This window comes from Erythrolamprus reginae, chromosome 1 (assembly GCF_031021105.1).
Source record: "Erythrolamprus reginae isolate rEryReg1 chromosome 1, rEryReg1.hap1, whole genome shotgun sequence".
In the NCBI taxonomy this organism is placed as follows: domain Eukaryota; kingdom Metazoa; phylum Chordata; class Lepidosauria; order Squamata; family Dipsadidae; genus Erythrolamprus; species Erythrolamprus reginae.
The window spans coordinates 116,512,078-116,532,152 of NC_091950.1; the positions used below are offsets into that span (position 1 = coordinate 116,512,078).

At 34.0% G+C, this 20,075-nt stretch overlaps 1 protein-coding gene across 1 annotated transcript in view; it reads right to left on the bottom strand.

Annotated features, from left to right (window-relative positions):
• CCDC73 (coiled-coil domain containing 73) overlaps positions 1-20,075 on the bottom strand; it is a 71,278-nt gene that overhangs the window by 20,638 nt on the left and 30,565 nt on the right. Inside the window, exons 3-10 of the mRNA XM_070762284.1 lie at positions 19,155-19,226; positions 17,642-17,713; positions 16,040-16,075; positions 14,510-14,584; positions 8,508-8,546; positions 4,203-4,338; positions 3,896-3,975; positions 162-287 (exon numbers count right to left, since the gene is read on the bottom strand). Coding sequence (XP_070618385.1) covers positions 162-287; positions 3,896-3,975; positions 4,203-4,338; positions 8,508-8,546; positions 14,510-14,584; positions 16,040-16,075; positions 17,642-17,713; positions 19,155-19,226 — 636 coding nt within the window. The remainder of the gene's footprint in view (positions 1-161; positions 288-3,895; positions 3,976-4,202; positions 4,339-8,507; positions 8,547-14,509; positions 14,585-16,039; positions 16,076-17,641; positions 17,714-19,154; positions 19,227-20,075) is intronic.

Below are 20,075 nucleotides of genomic sequence, written 5' to 3' on the forward strand. Positions count from 1 at the left end.
TGAACTTAAAATCTTAAACTGTGTAGGTGGTATTAAGCAAAATCGTTTAACATTCAAGTCATAACTTTAATTACAGCTGCCTAAAATGTAAAATTTAAAGTCACCTTTAAAAAATAAGCACAACCTCTTTTTCTAAATTAATAAGAAATATTAGAAAATACCACTGAATTTTTTTGCTGTAGGATTTGTAGCTCCAGTTCCTTTGCTTTAACACTGAGATCTTCTTCCACTTTATATTGACAGGTAACCTTGGATTTTATCACATCTGATTTAACTTTCCTTAATTCCTTAATAAATAAAGGTTAATTAAAAATCCACTTATGCAACCTGGATGAAAAGTTATATTTAAATTAATGCCTTTCTAAAATGAGCAGCAACAAGTTAGATCAACTCGGTTACAGCCGTGATGGATGTATCATTGGAAAATGTGAAAAATCAGGTTAGGAACAGATTACGGGGTGTGCATAAGCGCACTTCTGTGCCTACCATCCCTGTCCTACTGTCCTATTGTCCTCTTTTATTGTTACATTTACTTAAGTTATGTTTTTTGAACTACTACTATCCTATACATGTTTGACAATTGAATGAATGAGTGAGTGAGTGAGTGAGTGAGTGAGTGCGTGAATGAATGAATAAACAAACAGATAAATAAATAAATCGTGGAAAAAATCTATTGAAATGATCTACTGCATTAAAATTTGGTAAAACAGAAAGACCAAGCACATTATTGGCATTAATAGAAATTTGGAGAATGAGTTTGATATACAGATTAACTGAACTGGGAATGATCCAGCTTTAGGCGACTCTCTCTCTCTCTCTCTCTCTCTCTCTCTCTCTCTCTCTCTCTCTCTCTCTCTCTCTCTTTCTCTCTCTCTCTCTCTCTCTCTCTTTCTCTCTCTCTCTCTCTCTCTCTCCCTCCCTCCCTCTCTCTCTCTCTCTCTCTCTCTCACACACACACACACACACACACTATACATTCACCCTTATGCTATCTGCATTGTTCTTTTTCTGTTTTAACACTACTAGAAATATTACTGGACTGAACAATGCTAAACAGTTTCCTCAATACTGTACAGTATTGCCATATTACTAAAAGATCTGCCAGGTCTTCCTGATCTAAATGGAGCAAATCAATCAAAGAAGAAAAATCATGAACTATCTAATGATTTAGCTCTCTTTGATATTTTTAACAATGAACAATATAATATTATATTGTTAATATAAATAACTATTGATCTCATAAGAATTAAAGATGCCTGGTCCAATTTCTTGAATTACATCTAAAGATTTAAAATATAAAAATGCATTAAAATATGGTATTGTTTGCAGTTCCTTTTACCTTTTACCTTCCATTTTCTACTTAGATTATTCACAGCAGCGAATGCTGCAAATAAACAGTACATGCTTTGAGCTTATTAAATTACAAAGTATAAATCTAGGAGTCATAAATATTCCATCTTTCCATACCTCTTCCCTATTTTTATGGGGTGGCCTGTTTAATATTTCTCTCTCCTTTGAGTGTTCTGACGTGCACTTAGACAAATAGCAAAGGTTATGAATGCTATTTGTAGATAATATCAGCAATATCAGCATAGCATTGAAGCAAGTATTCAAACGGTGGTAGCTTTATCTAGGAGGAACTAAGTTTGGTCTGTTTAACTTTTCTTCATAAAAATGGAATTCCCCTTATCACAGTCCAACAGTTTAACTGTTCTGGACAAAATCATAAAACAGTAGAAAAATAGAAATAAATATTCCAGTTGCTGAACTTTATGAATATCAGGTTATATAAATACAGCTACTTTTTAAGGGAAATTATTTCAGTCATAGTTCGACAGAAGGTGATGATATAAAGAGAAACTATTTCTAACTTATAGTTCTCTTCAAATGCTGATGCACAGGCAATGAAGCCAGATTCTTTTTTTTTTAAAAGAAAGCTACTGGATAGTAGAATCAAAATAGCAAGCGTGATATTCCTTGTGTTTGTTCTTGCCTAACAAGCATTGCCAAAATGCTGGACTTGCTGACATGACATTTGCCTTTTCTGTTTAGAAAACATGTATAAGGTTTTGTGGTGGGTTATCATACTTTGCTCTAACAGGATTTTATTTTATTTATTTATTTATTTATTAGATTTGTATGCCACCCCTCTCCGAAGACTCGGGGCGGCTAACAACAATATAAAAAGACAATGTAAACAAATCTAATATTACAAACAATCTAAAAAACCCCAATTTAAAGAACCACTCATACATACAAGCATACCATGTATAAATTCTATAAGCCTAGGGGGAAGGGAAAACTTTCAATCCCCCCATGCCTGACGACAGAGGTGGGTTTTAAGGAGCTTGCGAAAGGCAAGGAGGGTGGGGGCAACTCTGATATCTGGAAGGAGCTGGTTCCAGAGGGTCGGGGCCGCCACAGAGAAGACTCTTCTCCTGGGTCCCACCAAATGACATTGCTTAGTCAATGGGACCCAGAGAAGGCCAACTCTGTGGGACCTAACCGGTTGCTGGGATTTGTGCGGCAGGATTGTACTTTACATGGCATCTTCTATTTCTAGAAGGTGATAGGCTTCTCCCCATTAACCAACAAGCAGAAAGAGAGAGATGAATGCTTAATCAAATATCTTTGGAAAATAAATTATTTGCCAAGAAAACAGCAGTCTCCAAAAATTGAACAGAATGATGTATGCATAAAATGTATGCGTGTGCATGTGTGTGTATGTGTGTGTGTGTATCGCACTGTATAAAAAGGTCTTGAATATCTTATTTATATACAGATTAGATATGGTGGCACAGTGGTTAGAATGCAGTAGTGGAGGCTAATTCTGCTGACTGCCAACTTCCAGCAGTTCGAGTCTGGCAGGTTCAAGGTTGACTCAGCTTTCGATCCTTCCGAGGTTGGTAAAATGAGGACTATTATTGGGGGCAATATGCTGATTCTGTAAACCACTTAGAGAGGGCTGTAAAGCACTGTGAAGTGGTATATAAGTCTAAGTGCTTGTTCTATGTTTTCTGCACAGGTCATGAACAACAGCATTGGTGGTGGGAGGCCATATCCACCCTCTTTTGACCTTTCCATTGTGATTATACTGGCTGCACTACAAAAAGTAATTGCAAGAGCCAACACAAAAAATAAATCTGACTACATCTATGTTGCATTTGATTGTAATGGGTATAAAATAGAATTAATCTTTTCCCTACACACATATTTCACCATTCTCCTCTTTTAAAATTTTAAAGTTTTTAATTGATAACTTTTAAATATTTCATCCAAGGATTTCTGGGGCTAAATCAAGTTCTGAGGCCATAAATTATATATACTACTGTGATAAAATAACAAACCTATTTTTTAAAAAATTAAATGTTGCAATATTTTCAAGACTTACCATGGCATATACCATAGTAAAATATATTCTATTATATAGGAAAATGTTGGCAGTACAATAATCAGCAATAACAATAATTATAAAAATACAATGTCTCGTCAAATCCTATGCTCCAGTAAGAGCATTCACGTGACAGTATAGTCTACTCTAAGCCTTAACACACACAAAAAGTGTGTGTGGGTAGCTATTTCATCCTAGGCACAAAGCAAAAAAAGATTGTTTATAGTATCAGATACAGAAAAACAGTAGGAACTGTCTTCTTAGGGATTACTGTTCAGTTGGCAAATTAGTTGACAGACAAATCTTGATAACCTGCAATAAATTATTGGAGCTGATTATTATTATTATTATTATTATTTTATTATTATTTATTAGATTTGTCCGTAGACTCGGGGCGGCTTTACTTTACTTTACCAGGGTTCCCAATTGTTCAGATTATATGTCAACCTGTGTTTGTGTGCCTTAAACCCATCTGGGATATAACAAAATTCATTTAATACCTACCTTTTTAAGATTATTTATTTCAGACTCTTGTGTTGTATTAATTGCTGACAGGTTCTTATTGAACTGAATTGCTTCCACAACTTTCATAAAGGATTGGGTAGGAAATAAAAATAATAATATTAAAATATAATCTTCATTATGTTACTTCACATATTCTACAAGTGAGCTCATTTTAGAAAATGTGTTTGTGAACTTTTTTTCTGACGAGAAAGTTAAATCTCTTTTGAAAAGTTAGATGCTGTCTTCTTTGTGATCATTACTAAGTTGTGTTTTATGAAATTGTGTCTAGACTATATTACATATTTACCATTTTTCTCTAATTTCCCATGAGCACCTTTTATTAATTCAAATTGATTCATTATAACTGCATGACATTTTTCAAATTCATTCAGTCTTTTTTGATAATCTTCCTTTGATGAATTATACAATTGCATCTTGTGCTCCTGCAAAAACAAAAACAAAATATTTGAAATATTGTATGATGCTATATCCATATAACAATTATTTAAAAGCCAGTTATTCTAATGCTAGCCTCATTTAAAAATAGGCTTTCTTTCAAGCTTTTATTTCTTTCAAGCTTTTCAAGGTTTATTACAGATACAAGATTTCAAGCTTTTATCTGCAATAAAGCAGAGTCATTGGGAATCAGGCTGTATATAAATTAATTATATATATATTATATATATATATATATATATATATATATATATATATATATATATATATATATGGAACACCACTTGAATATGATCGGCACTGACAAAATCATAATTTCCTCCATTTCTCAATTCAGTTCTTCTCTTCTGATTCCAACCTGAACATTCCAGGTTTGACTTCCTTTCTCTTTCTAGAATGGAGGAAAAAACATGCTGTACAGGCTGTTAGTTGTATATAGCCTTTGTATATTTTAAAATATACAAAGCTAACCACTTTCCAACACACTCTATATTTCAATCACTGGCTAGTAATAGTAGTGTGGTCAGAGGTGGGTTCCTCTCAGTTCCGACCAGCTTGCCTGAACTAGTAGCGACCCGCTGGTGATGTTGTGATGATGTCACCAAACTGGATTGGTCACTGCCAGTCCATGGGTGCCACCATCTTTTTAATGATTTTTTTTTGAAATTTTCCCCAAATTTTTTATTTTTTTATTTTTTCTTCTGCGCCTATGCAGAAGCAAAGTTCCTGACACTGTACATGAGATCGCCATCTTGTTTTTGGGTGGTTTTTTTTTTTAAAGTAAGTTTTTGCATTGTGCATGCATTTGCACATGCTTTGTACACACACAGCCATGAGGCGTGGCCATATGGTGTGATAGGAAGCGAATTGGCAACAAGATAAGTTGGAAACCACCCCTGAGTTATGTCACTTCTAAATGTACATTTGATGTATTACTGCAACACTCTCTACATGGGGCTACCTTTGAAAAGTGTTCAGAAACTTCAGATCGTGCAGAATGCGGCCGCGAGAGCTATTGTGGGGCTTCCTAGATTCGCCCATGTTTCCACAACACTCCGTGGCCTGCACTGGCTGCTGATCAGTTTCCAGTCACAATTCAAAGTGTTGGTAATGATCTTTAAAGCCCTACATGGCATTGGACCAGAACACCTCCAGAACCGCCTTCTACCGCACGAATCCCAGCGGCCTTCTCCGGGTCCCGTCAACCAAACAATGTCATTTGGCGGGCCCCAGGGGAAGAGCCTTCTCTGTGGCGGCCCCGGCCCTCTGGAATCAACTCCCCCCGGAGATTAGAACGGCCCCCACCCTCCTTGTCTTTCGCAAGTTACTCAAGACCCACCTATATCACCAGGCATGGGGGAACTAAGACATCTCCCCCAGGCTTATTATATTTCACGTTTGGTCTGTATGTGCTGTATGGTTTTTAGTTGTTGGGATTTTTATATATTTTATTATTAGATTTGTCCCATTGTTATACTGTTTTTTATATGCTGCTGTGAGCCGCCCCGAGTCTTCGGAGAGGGGCGGCATACAAATCTAATAAATAATAATAATAATAATAATAATAATAATAATAATAATAATAATGTCATTTGCCATAAAATGCCTCATTGTGTGATATTAGAATCCTACATTCTTGATTTATCATCATAAAAAGAGTGGTTGAATATACAGAGTAGATTAGAGTAGGTTATATATTCTGCTTCTTAAGAATATTTCACAGGCTACATGTTATTTCTGGAATTAGGTTGTAACTCCAGATTAGGTTGTTAATTATTCAATAAAGATATGATCAAAACAATCTGCAAAATGTTTCCTTGCATATATTGTTCTATTATTTCCCTGGTTGTCAGCTACTCATGCTTATCTTTTATTCTTGTGCTTAAAATAGCAGTTCCTGCCCTAGGCACAACAAAATGAGAATTAAGCATGGCTGGAATGTTGCATCCTCTTGCATGTGTTCTAGAATATTCTCTGCATGTGAAAAACAATACAACCTAAGTTTGTATAATTATATTTATTAGTTGTATTTAGTTTGGATTTTTAAATGTATTACCCTGTGAAACATACTTGATTCTTTTAAAACATGAAAGCTGAACAACTAAATTGAGATTTTTCCCCTTTACATTTAAAATTACACAATTAAATTTACATGTAATTATTAATTTACACTCCTATAGCAAGATCAATTGCAATCTGTTTTATAACTAAGAAATTTATAACTCTGCTTGTTTTTACTTCTGATTGAAAGTGGGTGACATGTTAATGGTTGTCATTTATTATATCTTTTCCTGCCATAGTTGAGAAATTATTTTTCTCAGATTATTTTCATGGACGTTAATTTTTTTTCGAAATTTCAACAAAAATGGATTAATCTCTCCATACTTTAATAGGCATTTGCAATTTTAATATATATATATATTATAGTTAGAAACACTGGAAGAAAAATCCAGAAATATAACATTTAATATAAAATTTCTCTTATTTACAGAGAATCTTCACAGATGAAATCTTGCTCTCTGTATCAATTTTAGCATTTCCTTTTGTTGTTATTTTTTCTTTTATCACTGCTAATAGGAAAGAAAATTAGCAAAAAAAATTGAACTCTAGGAAAATTTTGTGATATATTAATGTAACACCCTTCATGTAAAGCTCTGTTGTTTGTTATAACCAAGTACAAACATTCACACCTGGCCATTGAAATAGATTAAGTGATCTTTTCATTCACCTGCAGCAGTAGTAATAAATAGGACCCAGACAAAATTAGGGACAGCACTCACTGGAGAAATGAAAAATACAGGGTCATATGTGGATCTCAATCTATGGTCCTTTTCCTTTGTTATCTCTTGATACAGTTTTATTCTTATCAGAAAAACAAAAACCACACTTGATCAGTAAGGGAGTTGTTACTTCAAAGGCTAGCTTTATGTTTTATTGAACATCTGGTTGTATCAGAATGGTGTCCTGCCAACAAGTTTGCTTTCCATAGGTATTCAAATAGTATGGGGAAAATTCTCATCGTCATTAAAGTATGATTTCAACCATCACCTACCAAAGCACTTGTATGATTCTGGATGCATTTTGTAAATATCAGATGTTATCATCTTTAATATATTAAGAAATTATCAAATAAGTTCCAAATCTACTTTATATCTGATACATTAAAAGTAAAAGTGAAATAAAGTATAATTTGTAAAATTAAGAATTAAAATTAATAACAGTCATATCTTTGTGTGTACAAGTGTGGGTAGTAAAACACAACTTAAATAAAGAATCTAACTTAAAAGTGAAATAGGATAAACACATTTTACATTGCCTTTGATCTTTAACTTGTAGCCTTATCTCTCAGGTCAAAGGACATATTATTCAATTTCACCATATTTTGTGTAAAACCACTGTAGCGTTGAAGATGACTTTCTGTACAAATGTCATGGTACTTAAGGCTAAACTGGACTCTAGTTTTGAGCTTCTTAATTAAAATAACAGTTTATAATGGTCTGACAATATTATCTTTGTTCTTTCCAGTTGAGCAGCAGCAGAATTTTCACAGCTTTTAGTCAATCAAGCTTAGCAGTGTTTAAATTCAAAAGGGACTGTTCAGGACTTGAGTTTTTCTGCATAATAGTGGAAGAAGAGGAACACTGCAGTATTTTATATTCCCTTTATTTTAAATCAAAATTCAAATAAAATGCAGATCTCATATGCATATTTTAATTATAAACACTGCCTTCCAAAGAGAAAATAAGATTAATCAAGACACATGTTATTCTAATTCATGTAGCTCTTGCTAATACAAATAGATTATTTTAAAGGTGGCAAATGAGAATTTTAAAATAATTTAAAAAATGAAATACTCCTTGGATAAATAATTTTAGAAATATTACCGTAGCATTCAATATAAAGCTGCTTGAGTTGCCTACCAACCAATGTCAGTGATATATGTATAATCTAAATGTTGCAAGAGTTTTTAATTAGAATTATGTCATATAAAATGCAAAACGTTTGGCATACAGTTCAGCTTTTTCTTTCATGACCAGAGGAAGAGTTACGCTTCCAAAAATAACATCTACCCATGAACATAATGATCTCATATGAATAGAATTTTCATTCATTGAACAAGAGATTAATATTCTATTTTTTTCCTTATAGTACCTACCATTTCATTAAGCTTCTTTTGCAGGGTGTATTTTGAAATCTGTTATAATAAAAACAAATAGTTTTATCAATATTTAATCAGCATGATTAGTTATGTTAGTGCATTTAAAATCAGTTAAAAAATTATTTGTCATTATACTATTTTAAGGAAGTGATTACAAATCTAATATTTTCAGGGGAGGTTAGTACCAAGGTCTATCAGCTTGCAAGCCATTATGCACAACCAGGTCTTCTCTTTTGTGATTAAATAAATAAAACAGTGACAAAACAAGTCTATCATAAATGCAGAACACATGACAAAAAAAATTCAGAAGTTTAAAAAGTCAACCAATAGCGAGATATAAATTTAATGACTAAATAATTTTTCTCACCTTTCATACTTTATGCATATTGATGAAGCAATAATAATAATAATATATTTTTAAAAATGTCAGTCATGAAAATTTCATTCAAGAATCCTATGATTTTCCGTGAATTAACTTTCTTGATTGAAAAAAAAAAAGATCTCCTTGGATATTTTCAATAGTATAACACTAATTTGTGGCACTACAAATACTGCTGCAGTCAAATTTCTGTCAGTTCCCGCCAGCATGGCAACAATACAGATTATAATATTTGTACTCTATCTACATCTGGGTATTCAGAAAAGTTTTTAACCAATCCCTTGCCAAGTCTCCTGAGCAAATACAGCAGCCGTAATGTAAGAGAACAATATCTAAGTAACACTGGCTAAACAATGATGAATAATGATTAAGAATGGGTAGATAATTTTTGACCTGCAGAATTTTCAAAACAAGTCTCTTCAGGACCAGAATTACAACTAGTTTTGTTAACTTATAGTATCTATAAACAAACTAAAACAAGGAAAAAGCTATTCCAAACTTGGAATTATACTACATTTCTGACATTAACACCCTCGAAAATGTCCAAAGATACTCCGCCAGAAGAGCCCTTCACTCCTCTACCCGAAACAAAATTCCCTACGAAACTAGACTTACAATCCTGGGTCTTGAAAGCTTAGAACTACGACACCTTAAACATGATCTAAGTATTACCCACAAGATCATATGCTGCAATGTCGTGCCTATCAAAGACTACTTCAGCTTCAACCACAACAACACAAGAGCACACAACAGATTTAAACTTAATATTAACCACTCCAAACTTGACTGTAAAAAATACAACTTTAGTAATCGAATTGTTGAAGCATGGAACTCATTACTGGACTCCATAGTATCATCCCCTAACCCCCAACACTTTACCATTAGACTATCCACGGTTGACCTCTCCAGATTCCTAAGAGGTCAGTAAGGGGCATACATAAGCGCACTAGAGTGTCTTCCATCCCCTGTCCTGTAGTCTCTCCTATATCTCCTATATCTTCTCTCCTATATCTCTATAAGCTTCATTGTATATTATTGTGTATTGGACAAAATAAATAAAATAAAATAAAATAAAGCCTAAATAACTTTTCTGATCAGCAAAGAAAAGAAGTGATTCTGTATGTTTTCTGATATCTAAATTTCTATATAATTGAATATGTGGACTACTTTAATGCAATTGAGTTGGCTGAAATAAAATTAGAAGTATTTCACTCCAAAGCTTTGCTATAATCAGTTTAAATAAGATTCCACCACTTGATGATTTTTCTCCCAAGTTTATCTTAGTTAAGAAAAGCAAGGGAGCATTTATTACTTTAAAACTATGTAACATGCTAACCCAACCATGAAGTACACTATATATCACTTCTGCTGTGTCATGAATTGAGCAGGGCATAACAAATCCTTTCAGCCTTTTGCACAGAAGGTCAACAATGTGAAGGAATTTGCTTTTATAATAATCTCAGCATTAACTGGATTATTAAATAAACAAAGAATGACATCAAAATAACCAAGCTATTTATAAAGTTAATGGGAAAAGAGTAATCAGTACAGAATTAATGGCAGATAACATTTTTCCCATTGTGGCAGAGTAAAAACAAAGAGCATAAATAAATAATGCTTAAAGGATAAATTCATAGTAAAATGTCCTATATTCAGATCAAGGTGTGGCTTAAAATCTGTGTATAAATATTTAATAGTGAGAAGTTACTCTGATGTTATATAGTTCCAAAACATGTTTCAGAATTCCTTTTTACTTCTTTGCTTGACAGATTTTGTTTTCCTTAAACTTAAAACAGAAGAAGTACATCCAGGTAATAATTTCTATAAAATAGGCACTTTAATCTAAATTTAATTGTTCTAACGTGAACAATTTGGGAGTTTTAAAAAAAGTCTGTCTGTGAAGTTTTATTCTTGTTGGCAAGAAAAAAAATATTTACTTCGGGATTAAGTTCCAGATACAACTGGATTTATACTGCAATTCACAATTTAATAATCATTTTACGTCAACTTCAAAAATAAAAAGAGCAAGATAAGGCGATCATATAAGTCCATAAGAGATGACTTCTAAAATTCTATACACAGAGCTGCAGCGGAACAGTTTCCATTTCATCACGAATATTGAAACGTGAGGAAAAATAAGTCTTTTGTTGTTGGTGATGGTGGTGAATCAGCAATTTCCTTTATGTTCTCAGCATAATTTCTTATTGGTCCAAAATATTATTTGAATGAATGGGGAGCTATTACTTAAAATGGAAATGTTGCAGATGTTGTCCACCCTGCTATTGTTTCTTAAAGGTTGCTAAAATTATGTCTCTTCTACCTCGCTGCCTTGTTGAGAAACAGCTTTTCATTGTTGTAAAGCTATCTCTTATCCAGGAGTTCTCAAAATTTGAAGACTGCAGTCTCTGGATTTGTGAGCTCCATCTCATGAATAAAATACATGAATTCACTGGATTAAGGGTAGGACATGAAATAAATATGTTTCCTAAAACTTTCGTCCTATTTTGATTTAACTTTACTTTTATCAGTAACAGTAGATTAGGCATCTTTAGCTTTTCTCATACTATTCAAGAAGTTTTTAAAATAATCACAATAATCTGTATTCTAAGCAATTTAGTTAGAATGGTCTGAAGATTCTCTTTCCCATAGTAGACTCCTAAAAGGAACTCCATATTTTAATCTCACCAAATCAGTAGATCTCTGATGAATATGATCTGAGACCATGAGAAGAATCTATGTTTGATTTCATGGGGCTTGAAAAATTTCTACATTTGTTACATCAATCAGATTTATGATTCAGATGAAAGCAGTCCAAACACCATCAGACTTACATGATTGCTTCTGTTCACAACCTACAGAAATATTTTATAAATTGAAGGCATTGCCTTTGTCCATTCAGAGTCAGATAATATACTTTGGTATTTAGAGATTCTTGGAGAGGTTCTGCTCTCAGAGCTTCGGATTGGGAATCTTTCCATCACAGGAAACACCTTGCTTCTATGGAAGACGATTAGAAATCTCAACTTGTACTCCCGGCTTTCCCGAATATGAATCAAGCGCTTTAATTTACACTATGTGTTTTTCATCTTCAATTTGTTGATGAACAGATTTGTATTCCTTCTCAAATGTAAAAAATAATGAAAAGACAAAAGATAGAAAAATCTTATTGATGCATTTAAATTAACTGAGGCTTCTTTAGCTACATGGTTCTTATAGTCCAGGCAGAACTACTTGGAGATCTACATATATTCTGTACCAGTCTGTGGCATACAGGCTTGGCATGAATGTTCTGCTAGTGTGAATCAGCATACAGTACTTGGTGGAAAGTGGGGAAAGCAGCTCAGTTTTAGCCTTGATAAATAGTTCTGCCATCAGAAAATCTAATTGGCTCACTGGGTTCCTTGCCAGGGGTGGTGTGGGAAGATTCTGAGAAATGTGTCCCATTGGTCCAGCCTGATATATGGTATTAGGAAATAGAATTCTGGGGTGAACCCACCTTCTTGGTTGCTATCAGTCTAGATAAAAATTAGAGAGAAAAGGAGAAAAGAGCAAGTCTATGCATGGAGTAAGCAAAGTAGAGAAACGTTGAGAGAGAAGTGTGCAGAGTGGTCAGTTTCTGGTCAAGAAGGGAGAAGAAAAATTCCTTAGAAGAAAGGAAGTGAAGATGACAAGAGTTAGAGCTCCACCCAAAAAGGGAAGGAGGTGATCATCTGTCAGTGGCAAAGAATGCTATGATGAATCAACCAAAGCTAACCTCATCAACACATTCTTTGACTCAGTCTTTGTAAACAGCAATGGCTCATCCCCAAAATTCACTAATTGCACCTCAAATACTCAAAATGACTTAACCCAAATAGACTTCACAGAAGACAATGTCGAAAAAGCACTACGTGACTTTAAACCTTCTCTATCAATTGGGCCTGATGGTCTATGTGCATACTTCCTAAAAAAGCTCTCCACAGCCTTATTTAAGCATAATCTTTGAAAAATCATTCAGGACCAGGTCACTACCAAAGCTATGGTAGCAAGCAACGGTCATCCCCAAAACGAGGTCCCAGTCTAGTTGAAAACTACAGACTAATCTCACTATGCTAGGTCACATGCAAAGTCATGGAATCAATCATAAACCAATCAATTACCCTCCACCTAGAAACTAACAACCTACTCTCTAACGAACAATTTGGTTTCAGAAAAAAATTATCTTGCAATCTGCAACTCCTTCACTGCAAAAACATATGAACTACACATCTCAATCAGGGCAAATCAATAGATGCAATTTACATTGACTTCTGTAAAGCCTTCGACTCAGTGGTTCATGACAAACTACTTCTAAAACTGAAATCCTACGGCATCTCTGGACCCCTACATGACTGGATAACTGCATTCCTGTCAAACAGACAACAAGTTGTCAAAATAGGGAGCACCATATCTAATCCTGTTCCGGTTAAGAGCAGCGTACCCCAAGGCAGTATACTTGGACTAACACTCTTCATACTCTTCATATAAATGACCTTTGTGATCACATTACAAAAGCAACTGTGTTCTCTTCGCCGACAATGAAAAACTTTTCAACACCACCGATGACACAGCTACTCTCCAGAAAGACCTTGACTTTTTGTCTGAATGGTCAAACATCTGGCAACTCCAAATCTCAACCAAAAAAATGGTCTGTCCTACACATTGGCAAAAAGAATCAGAACACCAAATACAAGCTGAACAAACAAGACCTTACAGACAACCCTCACTCCATGAAAGACTCCTTGGAATACTCATATCAAATGACCTAAGTGCAAAGTCCACTGCAACAATATTACCAAAAATATTGCCAAAAAGGCTTCAAGAGTTGTTAACCTAATCCTACATAGCTTCTGCTCCGGTAATCTCATGCTACTAACCAGAGCATATAAAACTTTCACCAGACCAATCCTTGAATATAGCTCATCTGTCTGGAACCCACACTGCATTTCAGACATGAATACATTAGAAAGATACTTTATGAGAAGATCCCTGTACTCCTCTACTCTTACAAAATCTTACACAACCTGACTTGAAATCCTGGGCTTAGAAAGCTTAGAAATACATTGCCTTTGGCACGACCTAAGCATAGCTCATAAAATTATCTGCTACAATGTCCTACCTGTCAACGTCTACTTCAGCTTCAACCACAACAATACACGAGCATACAGCAGATACAAACTCAAAGTGATTTGCTCTAAACTTGACTGTGGAAAATACGACTTTAGCAACCAAGTAGTTAATGCCTGGAACTTCACCAAACCCCAAAAATTTTACCCTTAGACTATCCACTGCTGAACTTACCCAACTCCTAAGAGGTCAGTAAGGGGCATGCATAAGCCCATCTTATATATATAAACAACGTTATATTTATGTATATTACAAATACGTACTTGACAAAATAAAAAAATAAAATAAAAATAATAATAAAAACTAAAACTACTAATCAGATGACTGGGAAAAGAGTAGAGATACATGTTACATTATTTTTCATTTAACCGGCAAAATCAGATTATTCACTACACCCATCATGAATAGTCTTCACTGTTGTACTCACTAGAGATAGAATCTAAATGAATAAATCCTGAATTCAATGTTAATGTACCTGTAAATTTTTAAATGTTTCTTTCAATCCTTCCACTTCTCTTTCTTTTGATTCCACAGCAAGCAGGTGCTTTCCCTTCAAAGAAATATTTCTTATATCATGCACTTCTTGAATAAATTTTCTAAAATATATTTATTGTTAAGTATAAATAATAATAGACTGAATATAGATTGTACATTTATTCTGTAAGCACACATACTTGAGAAAGGCTAACTCCTCCCAAGGGATTCAAAGGAGAATAACTAATAAAAATGTGTATAAGTATGTCATGATGTAAACATACTACTATACAAAAATGAAAATACAGAATTTGTATTCTGTCTGGGGGCCGTAACAGTTTACTTATGGCCGATGCCTCTTTTGACTGGTATGTGTGATGTTATGATTGAATTGTCCAGATCAGGAGTTTTTATCATTAATTATTAGGGGTGGTCATTGTTTATAGTGGGGTTATATTAATGGGTTTTTTACTGTTTTAATTTTTCAATTGTTTACTGTACTGTTTCATTGTTGTGAGCCGCTCTGAGTCCTGCAGGAGAGAGCGGCATATAAGTCTAAACAAACCAACAAACCAACAAATAAATATTGCGATGTCACGTGTCACTTTTCTATCATTGTAGCCAGTTACAGATGCTTATGTTTCTCTATTGAATACAGTTACTGAGTGGGATTTCCTGTTGTACCAGGTGTGGGCTGCCCCCGGAACAGGGGGAACAACGCTCCAGTAGGAAAAATAGAGCTGCACATGCAGGTCCAGCAAAAATGGAGCTGCACGCACAGCTCCAGCTTACTGACAGCCATTCACGGGACCAACTAAGGAGATTCCGGTGATTTTCCCTGGTTTTTTTTTTAAAAAACCCGCAAAAATCACCAAAATATCGCTCATGTGAAATTTTGGTTGCTGCATACGCGCAGCAGCCAAATATTGTCATGTGCCTGAGAGCCTCAGCCAGCAGCAACAGGCTGCAACATTGCCATGCTCTGGCTGCCCAGCCTGCTCCTGGCACTGCAGAAGAGGACGAAGAAGCATTGCACCACAAAAAATGTAGGGGAGAAAGAGACTGGGTGGCTGGGATGTGGCATGGAACAGGCAGGGGCGGCCGGATCGAATGGCATGGATGCGGCAGAGAATGGATGGGGCTCAACAATCAATTTTTACAATATGTATCATACTACGTTAAAGAATCCATTGCAGTTTACAATATAGAATATTTTTTTAAAAAATAGACCCTAAACTATAAATAACACAAAATCATTTTTAAAAGATTATAATGATTCATTGAAGCATTTCGTGTACTCTTAGGAATATAGTTGATGTTTCCTTCTGAAAGTATACTCATGAACATTTGGGAGGCTATGTTGAAAGGCCATCAGTATTCTTAGTGGGAATAATCAGTTATTGTACACATTGCTATTGAAAAGTACAAAATGCACCCCTGCCAGTACCTTCCATACAAAGCATGTAAATACTCAACCACTAACCGAACATTCATTAATTGAACAAGTACATTATACAAGTGTTCATATTACCTTTTCTTCTTCCATAGCAATCATTTTTGCTTGAAACTTGTGTCAAGAAGAAAAATAAATAAATAAACAGTATGTTCAAACAATATTCACTATCCTTCGGGATTGGGCGGCATCAAAGTCGAATAAATAAATAAACTTTTTAGCCAAACCAAGTCACTTTTATTTAATTAATATAAAATATAATTTATTTATTTATTTACTGGTATTTATTTATTAATTGTATTTATATGTTGCCCCTTTCGGGGCAGCTTACAACATAAAAAACAATATAAGCTTACTAATCCAATTAATAAAACTAATTAGTCTAAAAACCCGATAATATTAAAAAATTAGTCATTACATTGTAAGCTTCCAGAAAAATATACTAATTTGCACTGCAAAGGAATCTGCTTTCCCAAATGAGAGCAGAGTCCTCATTGAAAGAACAAAAAGTTCAATAACTGTATCAGATATGAATAAATCTTAAGATTTTATTATTCCAAAATTTATTATCTATGGAAGAATGCAAAACTTTTCTACTTGTACAAAATTATATACAGTGTATGTTTATTAATTACATTTATATCCTACTTTTTACAATGTGGGCTTCTATGGCTGAGGGTAAATTAGGACCAGTTTAACTACTACTCCAAACAGTTTTCAGGGTAATGGAATAGAAAGAGTGACAGGAAATAATTTCTAAATAATAAAATAAATTTCCAGCTACAATTAATGATTTTATCAGATTATTATCAGACTTATTTGGAACAACAGATGTTAAAGCAATATATTATAGTTATATTATATTCCAAATATCAGTTCTTTCTGTTTAATCCTTTCACTTTAGTAGGAATGTTAAAACAATGTTTTATGGATCTGTAAGCTCTTATTTAGAAAATTGTAGTTTTTAAGTGGTTCTGCCTTTGCTACCATATCTACATATTTCTTCAGTTGTATTTTCTGTGACATTGGTTACGTTTGATTATAAAACCAAAAAAATCTGTTTTTCATTAACTAGAAATTAACAACTTCATTTCTTTGGGCTTCCTACAGGAAGAAAAAAAGAAAGCAATTTCCCTAAAAATTCTCTTAATAACTTTTGATATTATTGAACATAAAATCAACTACAAGATTCTTCAATCTTTTAATCTGAGTCGAGCACATATATTCTTCCCAAATGGAATGGTCTTAAGTATTGATACTATGAGCATCTATTGTATTACATTCTCATTAACCTATGAAATCCTACTCTTTTCAACATACTTATTTATTTGTAAAATTTATCGGCCACACATATTACCTTAAAGTTGACTTGAGCTGAAATATTATTAATATAAAGTATAATTCTTGATTTGTTACTGAAGGGTTTCTTTGCTATAGATGAGAATAAACAAGCTGACAATTTATATAAAACAAGCTACTCTAGATAGAAACTGACATTCGATCTTGCAAATACAGTACCATCTTTTTTGCTCTCCTTCCAACTGAGTTCAATATAACTCATTCCCCAAAAAGTGTCAATTGTAGCCAAAATTTTATGAATTCATATGGCAATATTACTTTGCACATAAATTAATCTGTTCACAAATATAATAATTATTGCTGAGGATAAAAGTATCTTACTTGTTTTTTAAAAGTTATAATGGCTTCTGCATGCTGCTTCTTTAATGATTCTTTCTCGTGCTGAACAGCTTCCTATTTTTTGACAATAATTTTAATATATGAAGCTGACCTTTAAGCACATTTTAAAGTCTTATCAATTACGATATTTATTTAGAAAATGTATATGATTGCCCACTCAATTCCAGTGATTCCAGGCCACTTACAAAATATAAAAGTCCAATATAAAGATAGTAAACACAATTAACCTCTCATCCTATCGTTAACACCATGCCACTAGTACATTAATATTTAATTTTCATACAATTTAATCTTAGTTTGTAATGATGATTCAAAAAAAGTTAATAAATAACAGCTTGAGTTAGCCATACAAGGTAAAAATAATTATTTTCTAATCAAGGTGCAAAAGGATAGGTTTATTTGTGTGACAAAACAGGCGTATATTTTCTATAAATTAGTATGAAAGAGAAGCAACAATAAGATAATCTTCCAATAATTATGAAACACTTTATATTTTTTTTCAGTTGCAACGTATGTTTTGTTTTGCAAAGTAATTAGATTATTCAAAGCAGTAGCACTCTTGAGTCTTGGACTATATTCATAATTTTCTAGATTAGATAAAAGTAAAAAAAAAAGCATTGGAATTCAGCTTCTTCAGATTTAGTTTCGCCAGATTTTTAAAGTAAAGTTTTAAACACATTTAACAGTTTTAGGATTCAGTTGATTATTATATCCACTAAATTTAACACTAAGTATGTTGTGGTTAGCTCTGGCCCAGCTCCTTCCCCAAGGAATGTGGAGGTGGAGGTGGGGGAGACATCCACCTGCCGCAGGCCTGTTTTGCTCCCAGTAGAATATGCCGACGAAGCCTCCTCTGACCAAGGAAGCGTGAGTGACAGGGAAGAGAGGAGTTTGGCAGACAGCCCAGGAGGAGATCAGTCATCTGTATCATCCCTGGATTCTGAACAAGAATTAATGACACATCCACGCATGCGTAGAATGATGCATAGGAGACAACAACTGAAGGATTATTACAAGAGAAAATGAGGCCACCTGTGGTTGTGTGGGGCTGCTGTAATTAGTGCTACAGATAAAAGTGCAGCCTGGTATTTTAGCCTCATGGCAGTTTATCTGATTCATTGTTTCATCAAGATCATGGTTTTTGTTGTTCAGGATTGTGTGTGTGGACTCTCTGGACTTTAGAATTAAACTCAATTTCCCAGTTATTGGGTGAGTAATTGGACTGCATTTAACCTGTGCCTTGTGTGTACCAGAAAATCCCTTTGACATTTAAAAAGGGAGCTGTTTCTGTTTTTCTGTTTATAAAAACTTTTGGGTTTTCCTTTTATCGTGTGGTGTTTGCCTTCCTGGACTAATTACCCTGTAATTACGGGCAGTTGAGACATGCCGGCAGAACAAAATATTTAGTGGAAGTATATTAAAAAGTTCAGGTAACAGTTTTTCCTTAGTCTTAAACTTCAATGATAAGATCAAATATTATGACAAAGTCACCAACCTTCTGCCATACAAGGTCCTGTTTTTCAGCAACATGTCTGCTAATTTGTTTCTCATGAAGATTTTCTGAATCCTAGTTCAAAATTAAAACAAAATCATTGTTGTCATATATTATATGATAAGCATTAATATTAAAATATTTTCAAAGGATTAATAACCTGACTGAAGTTGATTTAGCACTGAAAATTATTTCTTTATGTCAATGCATATTCCTACTTTATCATGCTAAAAATCTTAAAAGTTTTATTTATGCAAATAAAAATACATTTAAGACCATGGTGATTTTTAAAAATTAAAATAGTCCATGGCTGGGTTTGACATCTTCCCCCCAAAGTAACATCTGCAAATGAATTTATGGAAACCTGTTCACCTAATCTTTCTAGGAAATGGAATGGAGGGAGATTACTAGTCCATCAAGTTATTTTTTCAATCTGCATGTACAGGTATTCAGGACAATCTTGGAAGGACAAAAGGGATACACGCGAAGTTTATACGTCAACCCCTTTCCACAGCAAGACAAAATACACTGCTCAAAAAAATAAAGGGAACTCTGAAACAACACCAAATAAATCAAACTTCTGTGAAATCAAACTGTCCACTTAGGAAGCAATATTGACAATAAATTTCACATGTTTTCAGCACATTCAACTTTGTACAGAACAAAGTATTCAATGAGAATATTTCATTCATCCAGATCTAGGATGTGTTCTTTGAGTGTTCCCTTTATTTTTTTGAGCAGTGTATTTAATTCATATGAGATTTATATATTCGGCCTCTTCCATAGTCTCAAAGCAAAATTTTGTTATGCTGCTGCCTTCAGTGCACATGGTGGCTGAAAATGGAGCATGCAGAGGCAGCAATAAGTGGCAGCAGTGATGGTGATGGTGGTGTGAGGTCATACCCACAGCCTGGAACAGCTGAT